The sequence below is a fragment of the Hemitrygon akajei genome, chromosome 2 (genome assembly GCF_048418815.1).
Source record: "Hemitrygon akajei chromosome 2, sHemAka1.3, whole genome shotgun sequence".
Classification (NCBI taxonomy): domain Eukaryota; kingdom Metazoa; phylum Chordata; class Chondrichthyes; order Myliobatiformes; family Dasyatidae; genus Hemitrygon; species Hemitrygon akajei.
Window position 1 is genome coordinate 106,226,378 of NC_133125.1, and position 23,880 is coordinate 106,250,257.

General features: G+C 43.1%; 1 protein-coding gene across 8 annotated transcripts in view; it reads right to left on the reverse strand.

The window, feature by feature from the left end:
* Positions 1 to 23,880, reverse strand: part of gli2a (GLI family zinc finger 2a) — a 510,119-nt gene that overhangs the window by 177,234 nt on the left and 309,005 nt on the right. For all 8 annotated transcript variants that reach the window (XM_073026911.1, XM_073026859.1, XM_073026885.1 and 5 more), the window contains one exon: positions 10,040 to 10,145. In XM_073026911.1, coding sequence (XP_072883012.1) covers positions 10,040 to 10,145 — 106 coding nt within the window. The remainder of the gene's footprint in view (positions 1 to 10,039; positions 10,146 to 23,880) is intronic.

Sequence of the window (23,880 nt, forward strand, 5' to 3'; positions counted from 1 at the left end):
ATGAATCACAAAAGGTTAGTTTGCAGGTGTAGCAGGCTGTCAAGAAGGCAAATGGGATGTTGGCCTTCATTGCTAGAGGGATTGAATTTAAGAGCAGGGAGGTTATACTGCAACTGTACAGCCTACTGGTGAGGCCGCATCTGGAGTCTGCATGCAGTTCTGGTATCCTTACTTGAGGAAGGATATACTGGCTTTGAGGCGGTGCAGAGGAGGTTTACCAGGTTGATTCCAGAGGTGAGGGGTTAGACTATGAGGAGAGATTGAGTCGCCTGGGACTGTACTCACTGGAATTCAGAAGAATGAGAGGAGATCTTATAGAAACATAAAATTATGAAAGGGGTAGATAAGGTAGAGGCAGGAAAGTTGTTTCCACTGATAGATGAGACTACAACTATTGGACATAGCCTCAAGATTCAGGGAAGTAGATATAGGGCAGAGATGAGGAGGAACTGCTTTTCCCAGAGGATGGTGAATCTGTGGAATTCTCTGCCCAATGAAGCAGTGAATGCTGTCTCAGTAAATATACTTAAGACAAGTTTGGATAGATTTTTGCATAGTAGGGGAATTAAGGGTAATGGGAAATATGCAGGTGGGTGGAGATGAGTCCATGGACAGATCAGCCATGATGTTGTTGAATGGCGGAGCAGGCTTGACAGGCCAGATGGTCTACTCATGTTCCTATTTCTTATGTTCTTAGATACTGTCCGCCTCCTCCTTATTCCGAGCTGCTGCAAATTTCACACAGCCGCCAAAATAGACTACTAGGACCCAGTCTACCTCTTCACCTTGCCCAGGGAGCTCTATAAGGTGAGCAAGTACCTGGAGCTGTAACCATGGTAAATTAAGAGTCAATAGGGTGAAAAATGAGAAAATGGGCAGTGTTCCATCAATATAGGAGAAGGCTTAGTTGGTCTGCTGAAGGAAGATCTATTGTTTAAAAATCCTTTATTTTAATGCTAATATAAAGTTCAAAGTTCAAAATAAATTTATTATCAAAGTACATATATGTCACCATACACAACCCTAAGGCTGATTTTCTTGCAGGCATACTCAATAAATTCAATAATCATAATAGGATCAATGAAAGGCAACACCAACAGGGCAGGCAGCCAGAGTGCAAACGACAACAAACTGTGCAAATACAGAAGAAAGCAATAAATATCAAGACAATGAAATAAAGAGATCTTGACAGTGAGTCAATAGGTTGCAGGAACATTTCAATGATGGGGCAAGAGAAGTTGAGTGAAGTTATCCCCGCTGGTACAGGAGCCTGATGGTTGAGGGGTAATAACTGTTCCTGAACCTGGTGGTGTGAGTTCTGGGGCTCCTGTATCTTCCTCCTGAAGGCAGCAGTGAGAAGGGAGCATGACCTGGGTGGTGGGAGTCCATCCTGATTGATGCTGTTTTCCTACAATAGTGCTCCTTTTAGATGTGTTCAATGGTGGGGAGGGCTTCACTCATTATTACTGAACCACATCCATTATTGTTTTGTAGGCTTTAAGTGATTTTGTAAGTTTTAAGTGATATCGCTGGTCTTAATTCCATAATGTGTTGCCAGTCAGGGTCACACCAAATCATTTGAGGGTTTCGCTGGGATAACCTCACTCCCAGATCTTCTTCAGAATAGTACAACAGACATCTACCTTCACTGAGAAGTCAAATAGAGTCAGAGTTAAAATATTCATTCAATACTGTTACGAATGATGAACAACTCGGATGGGCAGAAGGGTACAGAATCGCCAATGCCCCCCCCCCCCTTTGGAGAATCCCAAATCACTACTATTCCGATGCTGTTATCAAGGGAGATGAGAGAGACACAGGAAAGCTGCCAAGACAGTTGTTATTGATAAACAGCTCATGTCAGTTAATGAGAGAGAGACAACTCAGAGATACACAAAGTGGAATGTCTCCTCCTAACAAAAGTGGAACGGAACCACTGATTACTGCTATTGTCTCTTGGAGAAGGATTGTTTATTGAGTACTGTTCTATTCATTGAAACCCCTCAGGGGGCAACCAGAGTGAGCTGGTTTGAAGGGTTGTATCATCCCAACCTGATTGACACCTGAGACCCCATGAGTGGGGATAAAAGTAAGGTCTGGGGAACACCCCTCAGACGCACCAGGAGAGACGCTACGAGACCGGTGGGGGGCTTGTGTGTGTGTGTCCACCCTTGCCTGGGTGACGAGTCCTCCACGGAACGGTCTAGCTAAAGGACGGAGGGGTCATACGTGAATGGCCACCACAACTACGCATCGACGGATCAAGATCATAAAGGAAAGTCGGCAAGTCAATAGCTGTTACTGTTCTCTCTCTCTCTCTCTCTCCAACAATTGAAACACCGCAACCAACAACTACCGCAGCCTGCATGAACTGAACTGAACTGAACTTTATATTTCCATCGGACAATTCATTATCCCCTAGACAACGATAGAGCTTATTTCTTGTTGATTATTATTATACCCGCACTTTTAGGTTTACTATTGATGACTTATATTACCTGTATATTTGCATTGATATTATTTTTGTGTATTTTTACTAATAAATACTGTTGAAAATAGTATCACCAGACTCCAACAGATACTTCTATCTTTGCTGGTAAGACACCCAGTTACGGGCTCGTAACAATACCACTCTGGGCTGTTCTGCTAGAGTGGGGCTTGAACCCACAACTTTCTGATTCTGCCAACACATATCTTACACACTTGGAATACTGTGTAGTGTTTTGGTCACCCTGTTATAGGCAGTATGCTATTGAACAAGAAAGATGGCAGAAAAGATTTGCCTGGATGTTGCCTGGACTTGCGGGCTTGCGTTTCAAGGAGAGGTTGCATACACTAGGACATTATTTCTGGGAATGTCAGAGATTGAGGGACATAAACATGGTACAAGCACATAGTCTTTTCCTCAGGGAGGGTGTGCTAAAAGCAAAAGGATAGAGATTTAAAAGGGACATCCAGGGCAGTTTCTTCACGCAAAAGGGCGCACTTATTTGAAATGAGCTGTGCAGAATTAGTGGTTGAAGTGGGTACATTAACAACATTTGATGCCATCTAGATAAGTACATGGATGGGTGAGGTTTAGAGAGCTATGAGCCAAATGTAAGTAGATGGGACTGGCTCAATGGGCAGCAGAGTTAGCACTGAAGAGTTTGTTTCCATCTTATATGACTCTATGATCACCTTACCACACAATACATATCACATACATATTTGAAGGAATTTTGCTGAATTTGTTTCATCGAAATATAGATTAGTTTGTGTCACTGCCCAATATCAACTGTCAACAATTATAGTTTTATTGCATCTCATCACCATAAATTCTGTATAAAATAAACTAGTTAGTCTCAGTAAACAGTGACTATAAAACCACCAGACTCTTACCCCTCAGACGGGGAAAATTTGGATCCTCACCCAACATGGTCTATCTGTGATTCCATGCCAGACCAAAAGGATTAACTCCGAAATGGACCAGAGAACCACTCAGTTCCAGGGTAACTTGGGACAGTAGTAAATGCTGCCTTGTGAGGGACACCCACAACCAGTGAATTAAAGCCCAGTAGAACTGATATATTCAGGTTGCTGCCAAGGGGAGGCTGTATATAGAAGAGCACTCTCTTTAGCTGGTTGTGACTCTTTATGGAAATGTTGCTTATTTAAATTCCACTGACTGTGACAGTAAATAATTCCTGATTAAATTGCTCATAACATTTCTATATCCTTAACAGTTGTGGATAGGGCAGCAGTCTGGTATTTGCTGATGTTTATACAACGTGCTCTGGTTCAGAAACCAAGTGGCTTAAATGGCCTTTGTTGTTTAGCTTATGTAACCATAATTGAGTCACTGTTCTGTGATTTTATACATTGATATGTGTGTGACTAAATCGTCAGACATAGGTGCAGATGAAACCGTGTTCATGTCCACCAGCGTGGGATCAAATGGAGTTATAATTATAAAGGATCCCTTTGCTCTAATTCCAGTCTGCCCACCCTCTGGGGACTCCAGGAATCAAAGATTCATCTTCCAAATCAAGGTACAAATAATGCAAGAGAAAATCAGTGGATGCTTAAAGAAAAAAGGAAAAGATTATTATCTTTATGGGGCACACATTAATGTGATGGTGTGTGGAAGACCAGTGCTAGTTTTGGTTAAGGTCACTGGGAAGTGATAATATAATGTCTGTATTGAACAAGGTACACTAGGATCACTCAGCCCTGACCTATGTATAATCACAGTAGGGTTAGAATTGGAGGTGAATGGTAGGTACAGGAACTGTACCTCTGATTGCTGACAGTATCAGTGTTGGTGGATACTCAGGACAGGGATTCTTACCGTACAACACGATCGTTCAGCAAGAGACATGTCACTGCTTCCACCCAAATAGAGGAAGTAGTGCACAAATTACTCCTTGAACTAATGAGCCTTCACCTCCAACACTCCCCACCCCAATCAAGTCCGTTCTTGCAGCTGAAACCCTGTGCCTTTTGTAGAGATTTTATCTACGCAAATGCACAACACATACTGCAGTGACCTCCATGTGTAAGCCCTTGGAGGTAATTTGCAGAGATGTAACTACTGATCAATTTAGCATTTCGGTTTTAGAACTCTATCTAGTTTGTGTGCACGCTATGTTGACACCGGAAGCATGGTCTCACTTGCAGGCTGCTCAGAGCTGTCATCACTGATTTGATTTGATGCAAACAATGCATTCTGTTGTATATTTCTGATGTTTCGATATACATCTGACAAATAAAGCTGATCTTTTCTGTATATTTAATCATGTAGCAGATAAAATAAAACTTTATGTCGAGTAGAATTTCTGGTTCATGAAATTGTTCCTACGCTTCTACCACCCATTTTCCTTACATGTCTCCTTCACTAGCAGTAGTAGACCATAGACCATAATACATAGGGGCAGAATTTGGCCATTTCTTCAAGGCTGATCCATTTCTTTCTCACCCTTTCATGCCCTGATTAATCAAGAACCTATCAAACTCTGCCTTAAATGCATCCAGTGACCTGGCCTCCACAGCCACCTGTGGCAATGAATTCCAGATTTATCACCCTCTGGCTAAAGAAATTCCTCCTCATCTCTGTTCTAAATGGACGTCCCTCTATTTTGAGGCTGAGCCCTCTGGTTCTAGACTCACACGTTAAAGGAAATGTTCTTAGTAGGATGCCTGGGTAAAAATTTTACAAAGTGGTAATCAGGAGTTAATCAGCTACTAAAGAGTCCGTTTGCTTCCAATCTGGTGTGGAAAGACTTTATCATTTGAAGGATGTTGGATTACAAATGTACATGGAACAATGTTGCTGGAAAGCGGGAACCATCATCAGAGACCCCCACCATCCAGGCCATGGTCTCTTCTCACTGCTACCACCAGGAAGGAGGAACAGAAGCCTCAAGACCCACAGCACCAGGTTCAGGAACAGTTATTACCCTTCAAGAGACAAGATGACATCAATGACCAATGCGACCAACAATGACATCCTGCAGATGGCTCAAGGAAACTACTATTTCTTTTTCTTCTTCCTCTTTTAAATATGCTTCTTCCCCTGAACTGTGATCAATTGCAACCTGTAATTTCCGGCTTGATAATTTATTCTTGGGTCAACTGAGTGGATCTGGCGCTTTTGCTGTCTGCTGGGGAATTTGGTGAGGTTGAGAGCCGAGTGTGCAGCCATCGTTTTCTAATGGTGGTGGAACACAAACCCACAGTCAATTCCATTACTCCATCACTGATTAGAGCAACGAGCAAGATTGAAATCGATGAGGATGAGAGTGGAAAGCGAGCGGGTGTTGAGTACCATCTGCCTGCATTGGACTGGTCTCTCTCATGCCGTTGGAGTCTTCTGCCCCACCTAGTTATTTTTTTTTCTTTCTTTTCGTATTTGCATAGTTTGTTGTTTTTTGCACATTGATTATGATGAACTAATATGATGAACTGAGACCGAGGCTTTGGGCCTACACCAGGGATTTGGATCTAAGGACTCAGTTCGGTTCGGAATGCTGTGCTCTCTTCTATTGTTTGCACGATTTGTGTTTTTTTTCCTCTTCTCTACGCATTGGTTGTTGGTCTTTTTTTTAAATTGTGTTCTTTCGGTTTTCTTGCTTTGTGGCTGCGTGTAAGCAGATAAGTCTCAAAGTTGTGTAATTTATACATTCTTTGATATTAAACGTACTTGAATCTCAAATCTTGACTGTCTGTCCTGTTGGATGTGGTCAACTGTGATTATATCGTGTCTCTTGTACTTAGTGTGAATGCCCGCAAGAAAATGAATCTCAGGGTAGTATATGGAGACATATTATGTACTTCCATAATAAATTTAGTTTGAACATCGAACTTTACAAATGGCCAGAGGATGGACTGTTGACAATGGAAAGTCACATGATGAAACATCCTGGTAATCAGTCACAATTTAATAGTTAAAAAGAGTTACAAGCCTGAAATTGGCAAACTAGCAGTCAATGCATGTCTAGAAGAGAAACAGGTCAGGCCATATTAAGCCACACATCCCTGAGTTTCATATATACATCATGCTTAGCAAGAGGGATAGAGAACGAGAACAATATACTCTCGTGGTAGTGAACAGTATCTGTTAGTATCACAGGATTTACAGTACTCCCACTTGAATTTCCCTTATTCCCGTTAACCTCCAGGTGGGAAGGGGCAATCCGCTGTGGCCAATTAATCTCGCATCTTAGTCACACGGAACGGCAGAGCTGGCTCAACACGTTGCATGGTCTACACCTGCTTGTTTTGCATAGTCACAGATCACCACATGGAGACTACGTGAGGAAGTCACCTTAGCTCTCAAAGGTTACCTCACCAGGATGACAACATTGAGATATTCACCGAGCCCATGAACACTACCTCATGACTTTTTCTTTTAATCACAAACATGAGAAAATCTGCAGATGCTGGAAATCCAAAGCAACACACACAAAATGCCGGAGGAGCTCAGCAGGCCAGGCAGCATCTCTGGAAAAGAGTCAACAGTCTTCATTTCAGGCTGAGACCCTTCTTCAGGACTGGAAAGGAAGTGGGGGAGGAGGCAGACCAAGAAGGTGGGGGAGGGGGGGATGCGAGGAAGTAGTACAAAGTGGCAGGTGATAAGAGAAACCGTAAGAGGGGCGGAGTTAAAGCAAATAGCTGGGAGTGGAGAGTTGATTGGTGAAAGAGGATAAAGGGCTAGAGAAGGGGGAATCTGATTGGAGAGGGTAGACCATGGAAGAAGGGGAAGAGCACCAGAGGGAGGTGATGGACAGGTAAGGTGAGAGAGGGAAATAGGAATGCGGAATAGTTGAGGGGGGGCAGCTATTGGACATTTGAGAAATTGATGCCCATGCCATCAGCTTGGAGGCTGCCCAGATGCAATACTTCTTTTATTTCTATTTTTGACTTCTTATTAACTATTTTATACTTACTGCAATTCATGTTTTTTCCCCCTATTACTATGTATTGCATTGTACTGCTGCCACAAAATCAACAAATGTCATGATGCATGCTACTGATATTAAACCTGATTCTGATTGAGGAAGTCACCGAGAGCAATGCAGGGGGAGATAACGGTAACATTAAGCGACACATTGAGAACCACCTAGTGCAGCCAATGGAGTACCTGCTCTCTGGTCAGACAGTGATACTCCAGGGGGTTTGAGGTCCTAGACGCTGTAAGCCAGGGTTGCCTGCTGCTCACTGTGGCATGGACTGTATTGTGGAAACAAGGGTACCAACCTCTGATGGGTTTTAAAATATAAATGTTCTGTAGCTAAAATCAGCAGTTTAAAACAAGCCATTGTGGAGAAGTCAGCAACCCTGGGATAACATTGTGACCATTTCTTAGAAAAGATTCACAGATTGGATAGTAGTGGTCATGAGACTGCTGTCCCATCAAGAAACCAGAAGGCCATCAGTCTATTCTAGTGGGCAGTGCATGATTTGTATCTCAGGAGAACACGGGGTGTGACATCCCTTATGGTTAAATGGTCCTCCCCCAATTTGGGGACAAACGCTAAATGCAGAAATGCTAAAATAATGGGGCAATGGAGATTGCAGCACTTGTGTAAGGTGTGAGGGAACAGCAGGAATCTGCAGAGCCCTGATCATGTTAATACCTTTGAGACTAAAGGCAAGGTGGGGAGAGAACTGCAGTGGAGGAAACCTTGTCCAGAAAGATAGGACAGACCTGAAATTCTTCATGTCTATTGCTCAGCCCAACAAGAACCAGACAGTGGATAATCTGAACAAATGGGTCGATGTTACATTAGCAATTACTTTAATAAACAATTGTGTTAGACAGAGATGGTGAGAGGTTTCTTTACTCATAATTCTTCCAGTGAGCTGTGGATGGCCTTCAACTGAGCACATTTGTAACAGTGATGGATGGATTTCTTGAGGAAAAGAAGGGTGAAGACTGTTGGGAATGTGATGAAGCTGTGGTTAATTGAATGATGGAGCAGGATCATGGTGTATGGCTCACCATTACTTTTCTTTCGGAACTTCTCACCAGAGGCAAACTGCGCTGCTCTAGTCTGCCTCCTAGTGGTCAGTAATCAGTGGATAAGAATACCAGAAATGGGTTCAGGAGGAGTCAACTTCTTCTACCATCTAGTCTTAGCCTCCACTTGAGTGCTTCTTTCCAATAACCTTTCACTTCCCCCAGTCAGAAACCCCGTTCATCATCTTGAATACCCTCACTGTTTCCATTTCTCAATCAAGCCTTCACACGATCTTTAGGCAACTTGCCATGTTTTTTCTGCCTGTATCAGAACTGTCCATCTCTGCCTGTAATTATTTTGGATGTTTTTTTTCCCTCTTTCTATTAGCGTAAGCTAACCTGCTGGGCTAGTAGCAACACGTAACACAAGAAGCATAATCTGAATCTGATTGTTACATTACCTCAGTAGGTCTCACACCATCAAAAGACAATTTCTTTGTTCTGCCCATCTCTTCCCCATGTTCTAATCAAAAGTAACTTGATTCTTTCCTTTCCCTAGTTCTGATGAGGGGTGTTGGACATGAAATATTAACCATTCTTCTTCTGACACATGCTAGCCAACCTGCCAAAAGTTTCCTGCATTTTTGATTTTATTTCAGATTTCCACCATTTGCAATTTACTGATTTTCCTCTTGTAATCCCGTACACTTCAACAAGGTCACTCTTCATTCTTTCAAGTCTAACCCCACAGTCTGCCCACCCTTCCTTCATGTCAACCACTTCATCCCAAGAATCAACCTTTCCTGAACTGTGTCCAGTGCAAACACATCCCCCTTTAAAGTAAGAGATAGGAACCTGTTGTAGTACAGTGTCAGCAAAGCCCGGTTCAGATAACAAGAGCTTCTTATTTCTGCTCTCCGTTCCTTTGCAATATCAGATAATATTTCATTTATCATCTTAATTATTTGTTGTAAATTTATGCTAAATTGTTGCGGGTTCAGTTCCCACCGCCGTCTGTAAGGAGCTTGTATGTTCTTCCCACGACAGCATGGGTTTCCAAAAGATGTACAGGGTTAGGGTTAGTAAGTTGTGGCCATGCTTTGTTGACGCTGGAAGCATGGCAGCACTTGCGGTCTGCCCCCAGCACAACCTCAGACTGCGTTGGTCATTGACACAGATGACTCATTTCACTGTATGTGACAAAGAAAGCTGATCTTTAAAGTGTATTCAGTGTCTGAGGAGACCCAAATTGCTCTGATGTGCAATATTCTCCTTTTCCAGTAACATGAATAAAATCACCATTTCCAAGTATTATAATCCATCCACCAAATTTTGTTCACCCACTCAATCTGTCATTTGCATTCTCCTGACACACATATCGTGAGCAAATCTCACTACAATATGCTCAGATCCCTCCTCTAAGTCATTAGTACGGATTGCCAATAGCTGAGGGCCTAGCACTCACCGAGCAAGACCGAGCCATTAAATGGGACAGTGAGATATTGAGTAACCCCTCATGTCATAGGACCTTTAATGCATTCTTCGGCAGAAGCGTGCAAATCACAGTAGCGTGCAATCAACATGCTCAAGTACACGTACCCGTGGATAGCGTGGATAGAGTGTGGCTCGTAATGGTACCTTCCCTCATGATGTCGCATGTCGATCGGTATAGGCGTGTGGAATGCCGGGAAGATGTGGTGCGAGGCTGAAACAAAGAAAGAAAATGAGACATTAGGAAAATGGTACTGCAAAAAAAAAGTTTTTAAAAAAAGTTCAAAGGCAATGGCTTCCACAAGGCTGTAGATGTTCAAGAGCAAGAGCATGTTCAGCAAAAAGAAAGATAAGGACCTTCATCTTCGTTATTGGCTCAATCAGACAAGAGAAGCAGAATTAATAAATAATCAAAGTCATTCACAGCGTTCCTACATCACAAACATTAAAGGCCTCCAACTGGGTCTCTGACAAAGACCTGCAGCTACACACGCTTTGAACTCTAAAAGATGGTAGGAAGTGTGAAAGAAGCCAGAGCGAAGGACACAAACAGAACATGACAGGGCTGGGAGGGCGGAATCGCATGTCAGAATCGGCGCTGGCTTCAGCAGCAAGTCCCGGGCAGTGGGCGGAAGGGTGGTATGGAGGGTTGAGAAGTTGCTGTGGGGTGGGGGGGGGGGGGGGGGGTGTGGTCAGGGAGAGGTGGTGGAGGGTGGCAGGAGAAAGCACCGTGGACGTTAACTGGATGTTTACACAAGACCAGGTTGGTAAAACAAACATAGCCAGCGCAGCTGGCATCTAATCGGGCAGGTGATGCCTAAATCTTTGGGGGATTAAGCACAGGGGCTTCAGACATATCACATTCAAAAAATTACATCAAGCACAGGCCAATTACATCTGCAATAGCATGTGAGGTTCAGTACATCTCATCTGAAGTGGCTATGAAGTAAATTACAGCCCCCTGTCAACTCTTCCTTGCTTCTGCCCATACTTCAGATGATGACTACCCCTTGGTTATTGAAATTGCTGAAGCAGAGCCAAATGTATTAGAATCCCTCAGCTTTTCATTTATCATACAATCTCCTGCTTTGATAGTTGAGTACACTGTGCTCAGCTCTGTATTAACGTTTACCTGTCAATGGGCAATCCATGTGCAGAGACTGACAGCCATCTTAATCAGGGACAGCAGCTCAATCAGTCTTTACATAAGGTTGAAAAATTTAGCATTATATTTTTCTCTCTTTTGTGTAAAATGAAAGATAAGGTATGTGGGACCAAAGGTTCGATATCTGTGGATTTGTTAGGCCCATTCTGATATGGTTCAAAATTTCACAGTGTGGGGCCAAATGCTCTGACACCAGGTAATAAGAAAAGGCATGACGAGAAAGGAGAGAGCAAAGCCTTCAGTGAGGAAAATAAGTCCATTTTGTATCAAATAAATTGTGCTGACCAGAAACTGAATTTCACTTAGACTAAATTTCACACTTTCTGCTGAATAATGTTGGACTCATATCTTTTTCTTCTGCCCTCTTGTTTACCAAGATCCCCCTGTGGGTTCAGCAGCCTGAGCTGTATCAGACAAATTGGCTCAGGCTTTAACAGGTCAGTCATCGGATGCACCAGTCGACCAGTATAATGGGTCTGTGTTCATTTGCACCAGCCACGGAGTGGGTGTGAGCCACACAGCCTTAATATACTCTCAGCTAGGGCTAATACACCACTAGTAATGGTCAGAGTGAATGAGATGAGAGAACTACCCTCATCGGCAAAGCAAACGGGGGAGCACTGGTTGCCTTACGCAGCCTGAACTGGGTCATGACAGTTGAGAGGACTAGAGCGAATGCTGTGATGGAATTCAGTAACTAGAGATAACACACTGGGCAGACCTCTCACGATGTCACACTGTGTTGTTAATTGGATAAACCTCCTTTGGCTGGGTACCGTGGATATTTGTTTACAGAAGCTCCACAATACTCCATATTCCATCTGGTAGCTTCCTACCTAATGGCATAAATGTTGATTCTCAACCTTCCGATAATTGCATTCCCCCCCCCCCCCCCACTTCAGCATTTCCTTCTCTCACCTCATCTCCTCACCTGCCCATCACCTCCTTCTGGTGCTCCTCTCACTTCCCTTTCTTCTATGGTCTTCGATCCTCTCCTATCAGGTTCCTCCTTCTCCAGCCCTTTATCTCTTTCACCTATCGACTTTCCAGCTCTTTATTTCACCCTTCCCCTTCTCCTGGTTTCACCCATCACCTACCATCTTGTACTTCTTCCACCCCTCCCCTCACCTTTTTGCTCTGACTTCTCATCTTTTTTCCTAGTCCTGATAAAGGGTCTCAGACCGAAATGTCAACTGTTTACTCTTCTCCATAGATGCTGCCTGGCCTGCTAAGTTCCTCCAGCACTTTGTGTGTGTTCCATAATATTGCCCATTTGGTTCAGGTCCTCTTGAGATTTGGGCTTCAAATTCTCTTGAGTTGATTGATAGCTGAAAATTCTTTTGAGCCTGTGCTATTTTACCAGAACTTTTGATTGCAAGCATTTTAGTTGGTTTCCACAAGAGCAACAAATATCCAATCGAAGTGATTAATGCTAACCTAAGGGGCTGGTTATATGGTTTACCTATACTTAGATAAGATAATCAAACTCCATCTGCCTATCACACACACACTCCTCACACTGTTTCTATCTGCCTCCCTTGGATGGTCTTATGCTCCACTTTCCTTTCCCCTCAGATCCCATCATCTACAGCCTTTTGCTGCCCCAACTATCACGTCCCAGCCTCTGTCGCTATCTCATCCCGTCACTCCCATGCCCAATGCCATCTGCCAATCTATCACTTCTTACCTGCAACCACTTATTGCTCTTGACCAACCCCTCCTTCTTATTAGAATGCTGTTCTCTACTCTCTCAGACCAGATGAAAGGTCTCGACCCGAAACATCGGCTGTCTATTTCCCTCTATAGATGTTGCCTGAGCCACTGTGTTACACCAGTAGCTCATTTTTTGATAGAGAATTCCAAAGATTCACCACTTTCTGTGACAAATCATCTTCTTATCACAAGTCCTGAACAGCTTCCTTTTTAACTGTGTTAAAAAGGTCCATTTGACCTGGACTCCTTAGTGGAGGGAAGCAACAGCCCTGCACCTAGACTGTCAACCTCTTTAAAGATTCCTCTTCTATTAAACTCCAGGGAATGCAGTCCCCATCTACTCAATCTCTCCTCACACAATAAACCCACCAGCCCTGGGATTAGTTGTGTTTTTCTCTTCGTCAAATACAACCTTTCTTAGTCAAGTGATCAAAATGCACACAGTAGTCATGACACAGTCACCCCAAGGCACAACACTACTACAATTAGATTTCCTTACTCAAGTTCAAGTGCTCTCATAAATCCATCTGCCCTCCTCTTCACTTGCTACCCCTTTATCTTGGCACTCAGTGAGTCTCATACAACCACATCCTTTCAATATCAGCAGTCTCCCTATTCAACAAATTCTATTATGCAGATTGCTTCGCATCTTCCATTTTATTTTACGTCTCCCGATTCTCACCCATTCACCCAATTTGTTCATATCTCTTTCAACCTCTGTAAGTCCTCCTCTGTACTTCAATCAGCTTTGCATCATCAGCAAACCTGGGCACTTGGACCCCTCAGGCATAACAGTGCTGAAGATTGTGAATGGCCATGTCACAGACTGTGCGAACCTCACTTGTCATACCCTGGAAACCTGAGAGCAGCCCATTTATTCCCACAGTTTACTTTCAGCCCAATAATCAAATGTTGACCCAGTATATTACTTCAATACAATGTGCTCTAACCTCACTATTCTCCCGCATGGCGCCACATCACAAACTTACCAGGAATCCTAATACACCACACCCATTAGTTCCCTTTATTACATTCTTACTTACTTACTGCCCATTACATCACTAGCGCTCAGGGCAGCAATGAAGGTCCTCTATCTCTGGCTGTTCTTGTCTTTCGAAGTTCACAAGGATTATTCCAGGAATGAAGGGGTTAACATATGAGGAGTGTTTGGCAGCTTTGGGCCTGTACTCACTGGAATTTAGAAGAATGTTAGGGGATCTCATTGAAACCTATTGAAAGTTCTAGTCAAGATATGGAGAGGATGTTTCCTATGCTGGGGGTATCCAGAGCTAGGGGGCACAGCCTCAAAACTGAGGGATGACCTTTTAGAACAGAGGTAAGGAGGAATTTTTTTTTTAGCCAGAGAGTAATAAATCTGTGGAATACTCTACCACAGTCTGTGGTAGAGGCTAAGTCAGTGTGTATATTTAAGATGGAAGTTGATAGTTTCCTGATCAGTCAGGGCATCAAGGATATGACAAGAAGGCAGGTGTATGGGGTTGTGTGGGATCTGAGACCAGCCTTGATGGAACGGTGGAGCAGACTCGATGGGCTGAATGGCCTAATTCTGCTCCTATGTCTTATGATCTTGTGGTCTTCTCTATTGTGCCCCTGGTGTGGTTCAGGGTCCTCAGTCGCACACAGATATTGAGGGATTCTTCATTGCTGTTTCCATAACAATTTTTTTTGACCAGCCAGGGTTGTTAGCCCTGAGCTGAACTCCTGAACCTGGAGGACTAGTGGACCACTCTTAGTCTGGCCTCTACCCTTTGACCCATTTGGCATGGGTGACCCTACCAAGAGCTGAAGCATAAAGCCCTGACTGAAACCAACATACATAGCTCTCCAGGTCATTGAGGCACGAAAGCCTCCAAACACTACGACAAGGTTGTGGTCCTCTTCACTTTTGTTTCATTCTTGAATAGCTCTAAAAGATCAGCCACAGATGATTTTTCTACCATAGGTCCATGTCCACTCTGCTCTACCATATTACTCTTTTCAAGATATTCTGTCACGTTATCCCTGCAAGCGACAGAAATGTTACACCTGCCCATTCACCTCCTCCCTTACCTACATTCAGGGCTGCAGGTAGTCCTTCCAGGTGAGGCAACACTTCACCTGTGACCTGCTGGAGTATTACGTGCTCCTATTGCAGCCTCATATACAGGGTAGTTTATGGTGGTGTATGCATACTTTGATGATAAATTTACTTTAAATTTTGATCTCGTAGTTTACAAAATCCGCAATTTCACTTTTCATTTTCTCTTCAATTACTGCCAGCCGCTGACACGTCACCAAACTAATGTTTTTCCTTCTTCCTCATCATTAAGTTTAATCTCTCTACTCATGGCAGTTGTGCTTGCAGTTCCCAGGACCCCAAGTTCTTGAATTCCCTGAATCTCCTTACCTTTCGAACTTTCTATGCTCCATTAAGATATTCCTTAAGACCTACCAGTTTTACAGAAATCGGCTGTTTGCTGCACCAACATCTTATATAGCTTTCTGTCAACTTTGAAACTTGTGGAATTCAGAATCAGAACCAGGTTTATTATCACCGGCATGAGAAGTAAAATTCTTTACCCAAAAGGCTGTAATTGGGATGAGTCGAAAGAGGGCTCTAGAAATGTTTTGAACCAAGGTTACTGGAGTAAAGTTGGCTGAAGTAAAACATGAGCCATGATCTTAGCTGATGACGGAACGTGCGGAAGGGACCAGATACTCTGCTTCTATTTCTTAAAATATTCTTTCTGTGAAGTGCCTTAGGGCATTTATTTATCTTAAAAGTATACAGGAAATGAAAGTAATTGATGTAGAATTATGAAGTAACAAATTTGTTTATGCACTTTTAGATTATCAATATTTTAATTTTAGAAATCTAGTACTGCTGCTTACATGCTGGCGGGAGGGGGCTTCAGCGTTCTGATGTTTCTATCATGGAATCTATGGGGTATCTTGTTTTGTGGATGACTGTGAAGAGTAAGAATTCCAGGTTGTATTCTGTATATATTCTTTGATATTAAATTGAACCATTTGATTTAATAAAAATTACAGGTCTTAAGTTTTTACTGTACAAGTTTAACACTGATTTAGTAATTGTAACTTTATAAATGTACCATATATGTCTACTTCCAACTACTGGTGACTGAGAATTATTACATTACAAGACCCTTTGGCCCATCATACTTGCCCTGGCTTTTTGAACGAGGATAAATCTAGCTCCACACCCCTGCACTTTCACCACATTCTATCATTATTTTTCCTTCTTAGCTATTCATCAATTTCCCTTTGTTGCTACAGAGTTTGCTTCCTTCCCCCTTTCTGTTAATATATTCTACACTCACCAGCCACTTTATTAGGTACACCTGCTCATTAATGCAAGTATCTAATTAGCCAATCATGTGGCAGCAACTCAATGCATAAAAGCATGCGGATGTAGTCAAGAAGTTCAGTTGTTGTCAGACCAAAAATTAGAAAGAGAAAGCAAGGGACTTTGGCTATGCTGTCCGATGTGGTAGTTTGAGTATCTCAGAAACAATCTCGACAGTTTACAGAGAATGATGCAAAAAACAAAAAAAAAACACAACATCCAGTGAATGGCAGTACTGTGGACAAAAATGCCTTGTTAATGAGAGAGGTCAGAGGAGAACGGCCAGACTATTTCAGGCTGATAGGAAAGCGACAGTAACATGTGTTACCACAGTGGTGTGTAGAAAGCATCCCAGAGTGCCCAACACTTTGAATGGCCTACAACAGCAGAAGACCATGAACATACACTCAGAGACCACTTTATTAGGACGAGCGATATCCAATAAAATGTCCGCTGAGTGTAGATCAAAATTATTCCTGGTAAGTAAACAGAGATCCTCTAATCTCCTTCCAGCTCTCTTTCAGAATACTACTCATTTTCACAGTGCATGCCTTTTCAAAGCTTAACCAATAACTCACAGCAGAGTCAGTGTAGTACAGTACAGAGACAGGCCCCTCACCCCCAAGTCATCTATGCCAACCAAGATGCCAATCTAAGTTATTTCCATCTGGCCTGTTCTCCTAGAGATCTCTCCTATCCATCTCCCTGGCCAAGTGCCTCTTAAATGTTGTTGCTCAATTTAGCTCAACCATTTTCTTTGTCACCTCATTCTATGTATGCACCATGCTCTGCACAAAGAAGTTACCCCTCACATTCCTTTTAAATCTTTTTAACCTGTGACCTTTAACTTTTGATTCCTCTTCTCCAGGAAATAAGATTGTGGGTGCATTCACCCTATCCATGACCCTCATGATTTCTACATGTCTACTGTATAAGGTCACTCTTCAGTCTCCTATGCTCCATAGAATAGAACCCTGGCCTGGCCCAGTGTCTCCCTATAACTCAGACCCTCAAGCCCTGCAACATTCTTGTAAACCTTCTTTGCACTCTTTTCAGCTGATTGACATCTTTCCCACAATAGGGTGAACAATGTCTATTACAATAGCAACATGAAGTCAAAACTCTGACCGATGAAGACCAATGTACCGACCCCTCATACTAAACAGAGTTTGAAGCAAATTATAGTTCTGAGCATTGACAGTCATTAAACTGCCCTTAGGTGGATATATATAAATTCTTTAGAATTATTTTGTTAAAAATTAGGGTGGAGGGATTATTTCTAGTGTACTGGTCAATATCTGTTCTCCATCTTCCCCTCAGGATCACAAAATAGTGATTCTAAATCTAACGTAGTGGATATGGCCCAGTCCATCACAGGTAAAGCCCGCCCCACCATTGAGCACACCTACATGAAACTCTGTCGCAGGAAAGCAGCATCCATCATCAGTGGCTCCAACAACCCAGGTCATGCTCTCTTCTCACTGCTGCCATCAGAAAGCAAGTACAGGAGCCTCGGGACTCACACCATCAGGTTCAGAGACAATTTGCATCTTAGGCTCCATCTAACCACATTGTTTTATATGGCTTAGGATCCCTACCAGCTAAAGTCCAGCACTCTGAAACTTGAACTGTTTAAGTGACTATTTTCAGCAAGTACATCATCACACTACATGGTTGATGTCATCTACACTAAACTGAAGCAACTCAAACTTCAGGGGGGTTCAAGAGACAGCAGATGCAGGAATGTGGAGTAAAAAAAATGACCTTGGAGGAACTCTGTGATTCAGTATATCTGTGGTGGCAAAGCAATAGTCAAGATCTGGGGTCACCAGGACTCTGCAAGTATCAAACACCAAATTATTTGCTGCAAATCAAACCTCTCCATTTGTGAATTTACAGTAACTTTTGGCCTCAACCACATGTTTGAGAGAGTTTCTGTTTTCCACAAACATTTGGATTATAATTCTAAGACATTTGCTGAAAACTTGCTTGTGTTTCCATCATTATCAGCCAGTACAACTTTACTTCATTATTTTAATGTCTTCTGCACCAACATGATACAAATTGACAGGGATATGAACTGTACACAGGCAAATATGATGGATTTAGATGGGTTCTTGCTCAGAGTTGGCCAGGTAGGCCGAAGAACCTGTTTCCACACTGTATGACTCTGCAACTCTATAACTAAATGAAACCTCCCAATTTATTTTTGAATTTATGATATCAGCAGAAAGCCAGTCATCCATTTATAGCTCTTATTCTTTATTTTCTCTCCAAGAAAGAATTGTTAATTTCTTCTTCTCTCTCTCTCTTCTCTGCCCCTCCAAATCTAGATTAGAGACTTGCCCTTTGATCAATATCACAATTAAGATGGCAGTCTATTGCTCCTTGGCATTCTATAGTACTAACAAAATCACTTCAGAATTTAGCTTAAAGGCACAACTTGCTTAGCAGGCTCTATAGTCACATTCTGATTTCAGAAGGCCATTTATCAGACTCGGATTTGGGAATAGCAGAAATCCATTTGATTAACAGCCTGAGGTTAAAGGTCACTGAGCACCTGTTGCTGCATTGACCCGAGATAAGTGGATGCTGAATTCAGAAACAAGTTTTATTCCTCTCATGCAAAATGCTAATTTATTGACCTGAGAGATGAACAAGAAACATCCAAACATAACAGAATAACTAGCTGGAAGAGGAGCAGTTCCCCCTTTTTTGTTCAAGCTGCCATGTTGGTTAAAAACTAGGAAGAACTGTTTATGATAATGTTTTACCTTGCAAATATCATCAAATCAATTTAATTAAAAGTATTTACAACTTTACACTGAAAATGAACAATTGGAAAATGTATTGACTAATTCTGGCAGGTGCCAAGAGTTGGTTTTCTCTAAGGTTTAATTAATTCAGCAATTAGTTAGAATATAAAAGCATATGTTAAGGTTTCATAAAGCACTGGTAAGGTCTCACTTGGAGTACACTGAGCAGTTTTGGGCCCCTATCTAAGAAAGGATGTGCTGACATTGAACAGGGTTCAAAGGAGTTTCACGAAAATAATTTCAGGATTGAAAGGCTTGTCATATGAGCAGTGCTTGATGGCTCTGGGCCTCTACTCACTGGAATTCAGAAGAATGAGGGGTGAACTCATTGAAACCTATCAAATGTAGAAGGGCCTCAATAGAGTGGATCTGGAGAGGATGTTTCCTATGGTGAGGGAGTCTAAGACCAAAGGACACAGCCTCAGAATAGAGAAACATACATCCTTTTAGAATAGAGAAATTGGTGAATTTGTGAAATTCATTGTCATGGGTGGCTGTGGAGACCAAGTTATTGGGTATATTTAAGGCAGAGATTGATAGATTCTTGATTAGTCAAGGGATGAACGGACACAGGGAGAAAGCAGGAGATTAGTGCTGAGAGAGAAAACGGATCTGCTCCTATAACTTATTGTCTTATGGTGTAGAAGTAGGGAGGTCCAAACTCCAGTTTTCACATGTGCAGATGCTGACACAAAAGTTGCTTGAACCCTGCCTGCTTTCTGTGCTTGGTTCCAGGTGTTTCAGTCTCTTCTCACTCCACAGAGGGTTCAGAGTATCTGGAACCGTAATGGAATGCAGTCAAAACCGCTGTGCTTGCAAATGCTAAAAGGCTGCATTCGAGCTTCTGCCTATGAGACGTGTTTGTATGGGAATGGCATCCAGAGTTACACTGGCTGGAGTCTCTGTGAACATATTACTCAGAATAAGAGCCACACTGAGACAAATACGTCTGCCTTTACAATCTACCAGCCATTTCACTTTGCCATACACAGGTTTGATTGTCCCCAAATCTGCACGACCACAATTTTCATCAAAACAACGAAAGCAATCTTTCCTTTTTATTCTGGCGTTTTCCCCCTTCCCTTTCAGTCTTGAGGAAGAGTCTCGGCCCAGAACTATTTATTCATCTGCACAGATGCTGCCTGATTTGCTGAGTTCCTCCAGCATTTTGTGTGTTGGGAATGGCGAGGGTGCAGGAGGGGTTTATGACACATGGCAGGGAAGAGGTGCTAGGGCCAGAGGGTGGCGTGGGTGCAGATACACCCAGCCCTGAGACACCAGGCGAGGTCACTTGATTCCAAATAAGTGGTTTATTGATCGTTACACAATGTCTCTCTGGTGCTTCCCGCTCTCTCCCCTCTTCCTTCCCCTGTTTCCAACCATGATTCCCCTCTCCCTGCCCCCTTCCCACTCTCAGTCCACAATAGAGACCCATATCAGAATCAGGTTTATCCTCACTCACATATGTCATGAAATCTGTTTTTTTGTGTGACTGCAGTACAGTGCAATAAATGAAATTACTACAGTACTGTGTAAAAGTCTTAGGGACTCTAGCTATATATATATATGTGCATAAGACTTTTGCACAGTACCATATGCCAGTGTATTAAACCTCAATCTGATTCTACCAAATGCAACATGCCCACAAGAGGATCTCACCCTTCACTATCCGTCCATATCCCTGCCCAGACTGCCTGCCTGTGTTATGAGGTTGCGGGCTGGTGAACGTTAAAGCAGAAACAAATTGTAGTTCAAGCAAGGACAACACACACAAAATGTGTGGAACTCAGCACGTCAGGCAGCAACTAATGCAAAGGAATAAACTGGCAACGTCTTGGGCCGAAGCCCTTCATCACACCTGGGAAGGAAGGGAGGAGAAGCTGGAATAAGAAGGTGGGGAAGGGGAAGGAGTACAAGCTGGAAGGTGATAGGTGAGACCAGGTGAGGAGGATGGTGATAGGTGAGACCAGGTGAAGGGGATGGTGATAGGTGAGACCAGGTGAAGGGGATGGTGACAGGTGAGCCCAGGTGAGGGGGGGAAGGTGGCTGATGGAGGAGGGGAGACGAAGTAAGAAGCTGGGATGTGATAGGCATGGAAGTTAAAAGGCTGAAGAAGGAATCTGATAAGAGAGGAGAGTGGACCATGTGAGAAAGGAAGGGAGAAGGGGCACCGAGGGAGGTGACAGGCAGGTGAGAAGAAGAGAGGAGGTAAGGGGACTCAGACTGGGGAATCGAAGAAGAGCGGTGGGGGAGGGGAAGAAATTCCAGAAGTCGGAGAAGTCGATGCTCATGCCATCTGGTTGAAGCCTACCAAGGTGTTGCTTCTCCAATCTGAGAGTGGCCTCCACGTGGCAGTAGCAAACTGATAGGTCAGAATAAGAATGGGGAATGGAATTAAAATGGTTGGCCACTGGGAAATTCTGCTTTTCTGGATGGAACGAAGGAGCTCGGCAAAGTGGTTACCCAATCTACGTCAGCTCTCACCATTGTAGAGGAGGCTGCACTGCGAGGATAGGACACAATAGACAACCCCAACAGCTTCAGGTGAAGTGTTGCCTCAACTAGAAGGATTGTTTGGGGCCCTCAGTGGAGGTGAGGGAAGAGGTGAATGGGCAGGTGCCGCACTCCTTCCACTTGCAGGGGTAAGCACAGGAGGAAGATTAGTGGGGAGGGATGAATGGACAAGGGAATAATGGACGGATTATTCTCTGTGGAGAGTGGTGAGAGGGGGTTGAGGTAAAGATGTGTCTGGTCGTAGGCTCTCATTGAAGATGGTGGAAGTTGGGATAATGATGTGTTAGATGAGGAAGCTCATATGGCAGTAGGACAAGAGGACCTTTATCCCTGTTAGGGTGGTGGGAAGATGGTGTAAGAGCAGATTTTCAGGAAATGAAGGAGATGCGGGTGAGGGCAGCATCAGTGGTGGAGGAAAGAAACTCCATTCTTTGAAGGAGGAGGACATCTCTGATATTCTGGAAATGAAAGCCTCATCTTGTGAACAGAGATGGTAGAGGCAAAGGAACCGGGAAAAGGGAATGGCATTTTTACAGGAGATAGTGGAAACAGGTGGGCAAGTAAGGGTATGTACTGGGGCACAATGTATATAAAGCCACGTTTCACACTTAACCATAATCAAACTACATTGTTTACTAAAGTTGCCAGAACAGCAAGATAGGTTTAAAAAATGCTGTTTTTGATGCAAATTCCATCTGGTTTAAGAGTATTACTGCCTTAAGCATTACAGATCTTTCAGAGGTTAAACATCAGAGACCTTCCTGTTCTTATTTTTCATGAATTCAAGAAAGACAATACAACCCTTCCAGTTGACATTTTTTATCATGACTTTGACAGCTAGCCATTGACCACAGCAAACATTCCTCTTTGATGGGCTGTTGTAGACCTAACCGCAAATATTCTATATTTTATGATTAACCTTAAAAGCAGAGATGACAAAATCCACAACAAACTTTTCACCTTTTAGATTCCGCGCTGATGGAGCTCTGAAGAAAACCGAGTTGCCCAAGTAAATTCAACTGCACCAAAATTTAAGAGCAGTGTGGTGGTGCAGTGGTTAGCACAACGCTTTTCAGTACAGGCGATGTGAGTTCAATTCCTGCCACTGCCTGCAATGAGTCTGTATGGTCTCCCTGAGACCGTGTCAGATTCCTCCGGATGGTCCGGAGAAAAGACGCACCAGCTGGTAATTTAATTGGTCATTGTAAATCGTCCTGTGATTAGGCTAGGATTAAATCAGGGCTCAAAGAGCCAAAGGGCTGGAAGGGCCAATTCCACTCAGTTTTCTGATAAATAAACAATGTACAGTACAATGGTGGATAAATACTTTAAACTTTTTTCTGGTTACACTAAGTAAGGAAAAATGACAGAGAAATAAATAGAAATTGGTGCTTTTAATTTGCCTTTTAATGTTACTTCATATTTAACATGATTCCCTTTGAGGGAACTTTTAAAGCCAGCTGCACAGAAAGCAAATTCCTGACAATGAGAGATCTAGGCAGTGGTCTCGTTAAACGTCGCGACGTTGCAGCCAGTCCACAGTGGGCTAGCAAATCCTGCAATCAGAGAATCCAATGGAGCAACCTCAGTTTATCACTTAGACAGTTCCATTGTTCTGGCTTATAAAGATGAACAAAAGGAAAGCACTCTCGTGAGTTCAAGGGTTACATTTACCTGATTTACCCGGGCAATCCTCCCTTTGCGTTTGCAAATGGTATGCTCGAGAAAAGCCTTTACTTGGAGCAGCTGCAACCTCCAAACCTTTTAAAAAACCTTTGCTACTTTATGTTGCCCCATCGCTAGCCTGTCCGTTTCCCAGCTGAGATAATGGGGTATGCCCCAGCACTAACACCACATTGTCTTTTGTATCACAAATTGGACATAACAAGGTTTGTAACAGCTCCAGGGTGAAGTACACACTGTGAGATACACTTAGACGGGGTCTGTGCATTTCCCGACGGGAGGTAGACATATCATTGCTGCACCTTTGCTGAGCTGTGCACAGGTAAGGGATTTTCAGATCTTAAATCCACTTGCAGACGATCTACAAAAAAGGGGAACCACGGGGGATCAGGGACAACAGGACCATCAGTGTGTATGGGAAGCCCCCACAACAACACAGTGTGATGAACTGAGGGGCATAACATTTAAAGTATGCAAACAAGATGGAACAAGGGGAAATGATGAGGAAGATATGATCAGTGCACACTTCATTAGGCACCTCCTGTACCTCAGAAAGTGGTTACTGAGTGTATGTTCATGGTCTTCTGCATCTGTAGCCCATCCACTTCAAGGTTCAACATGTTGTGTGTTCAGAGATGCTCTTCTGCACACAACTGTTGTAATGTGTGGTTACTTGAGTTACTGTCAGCTT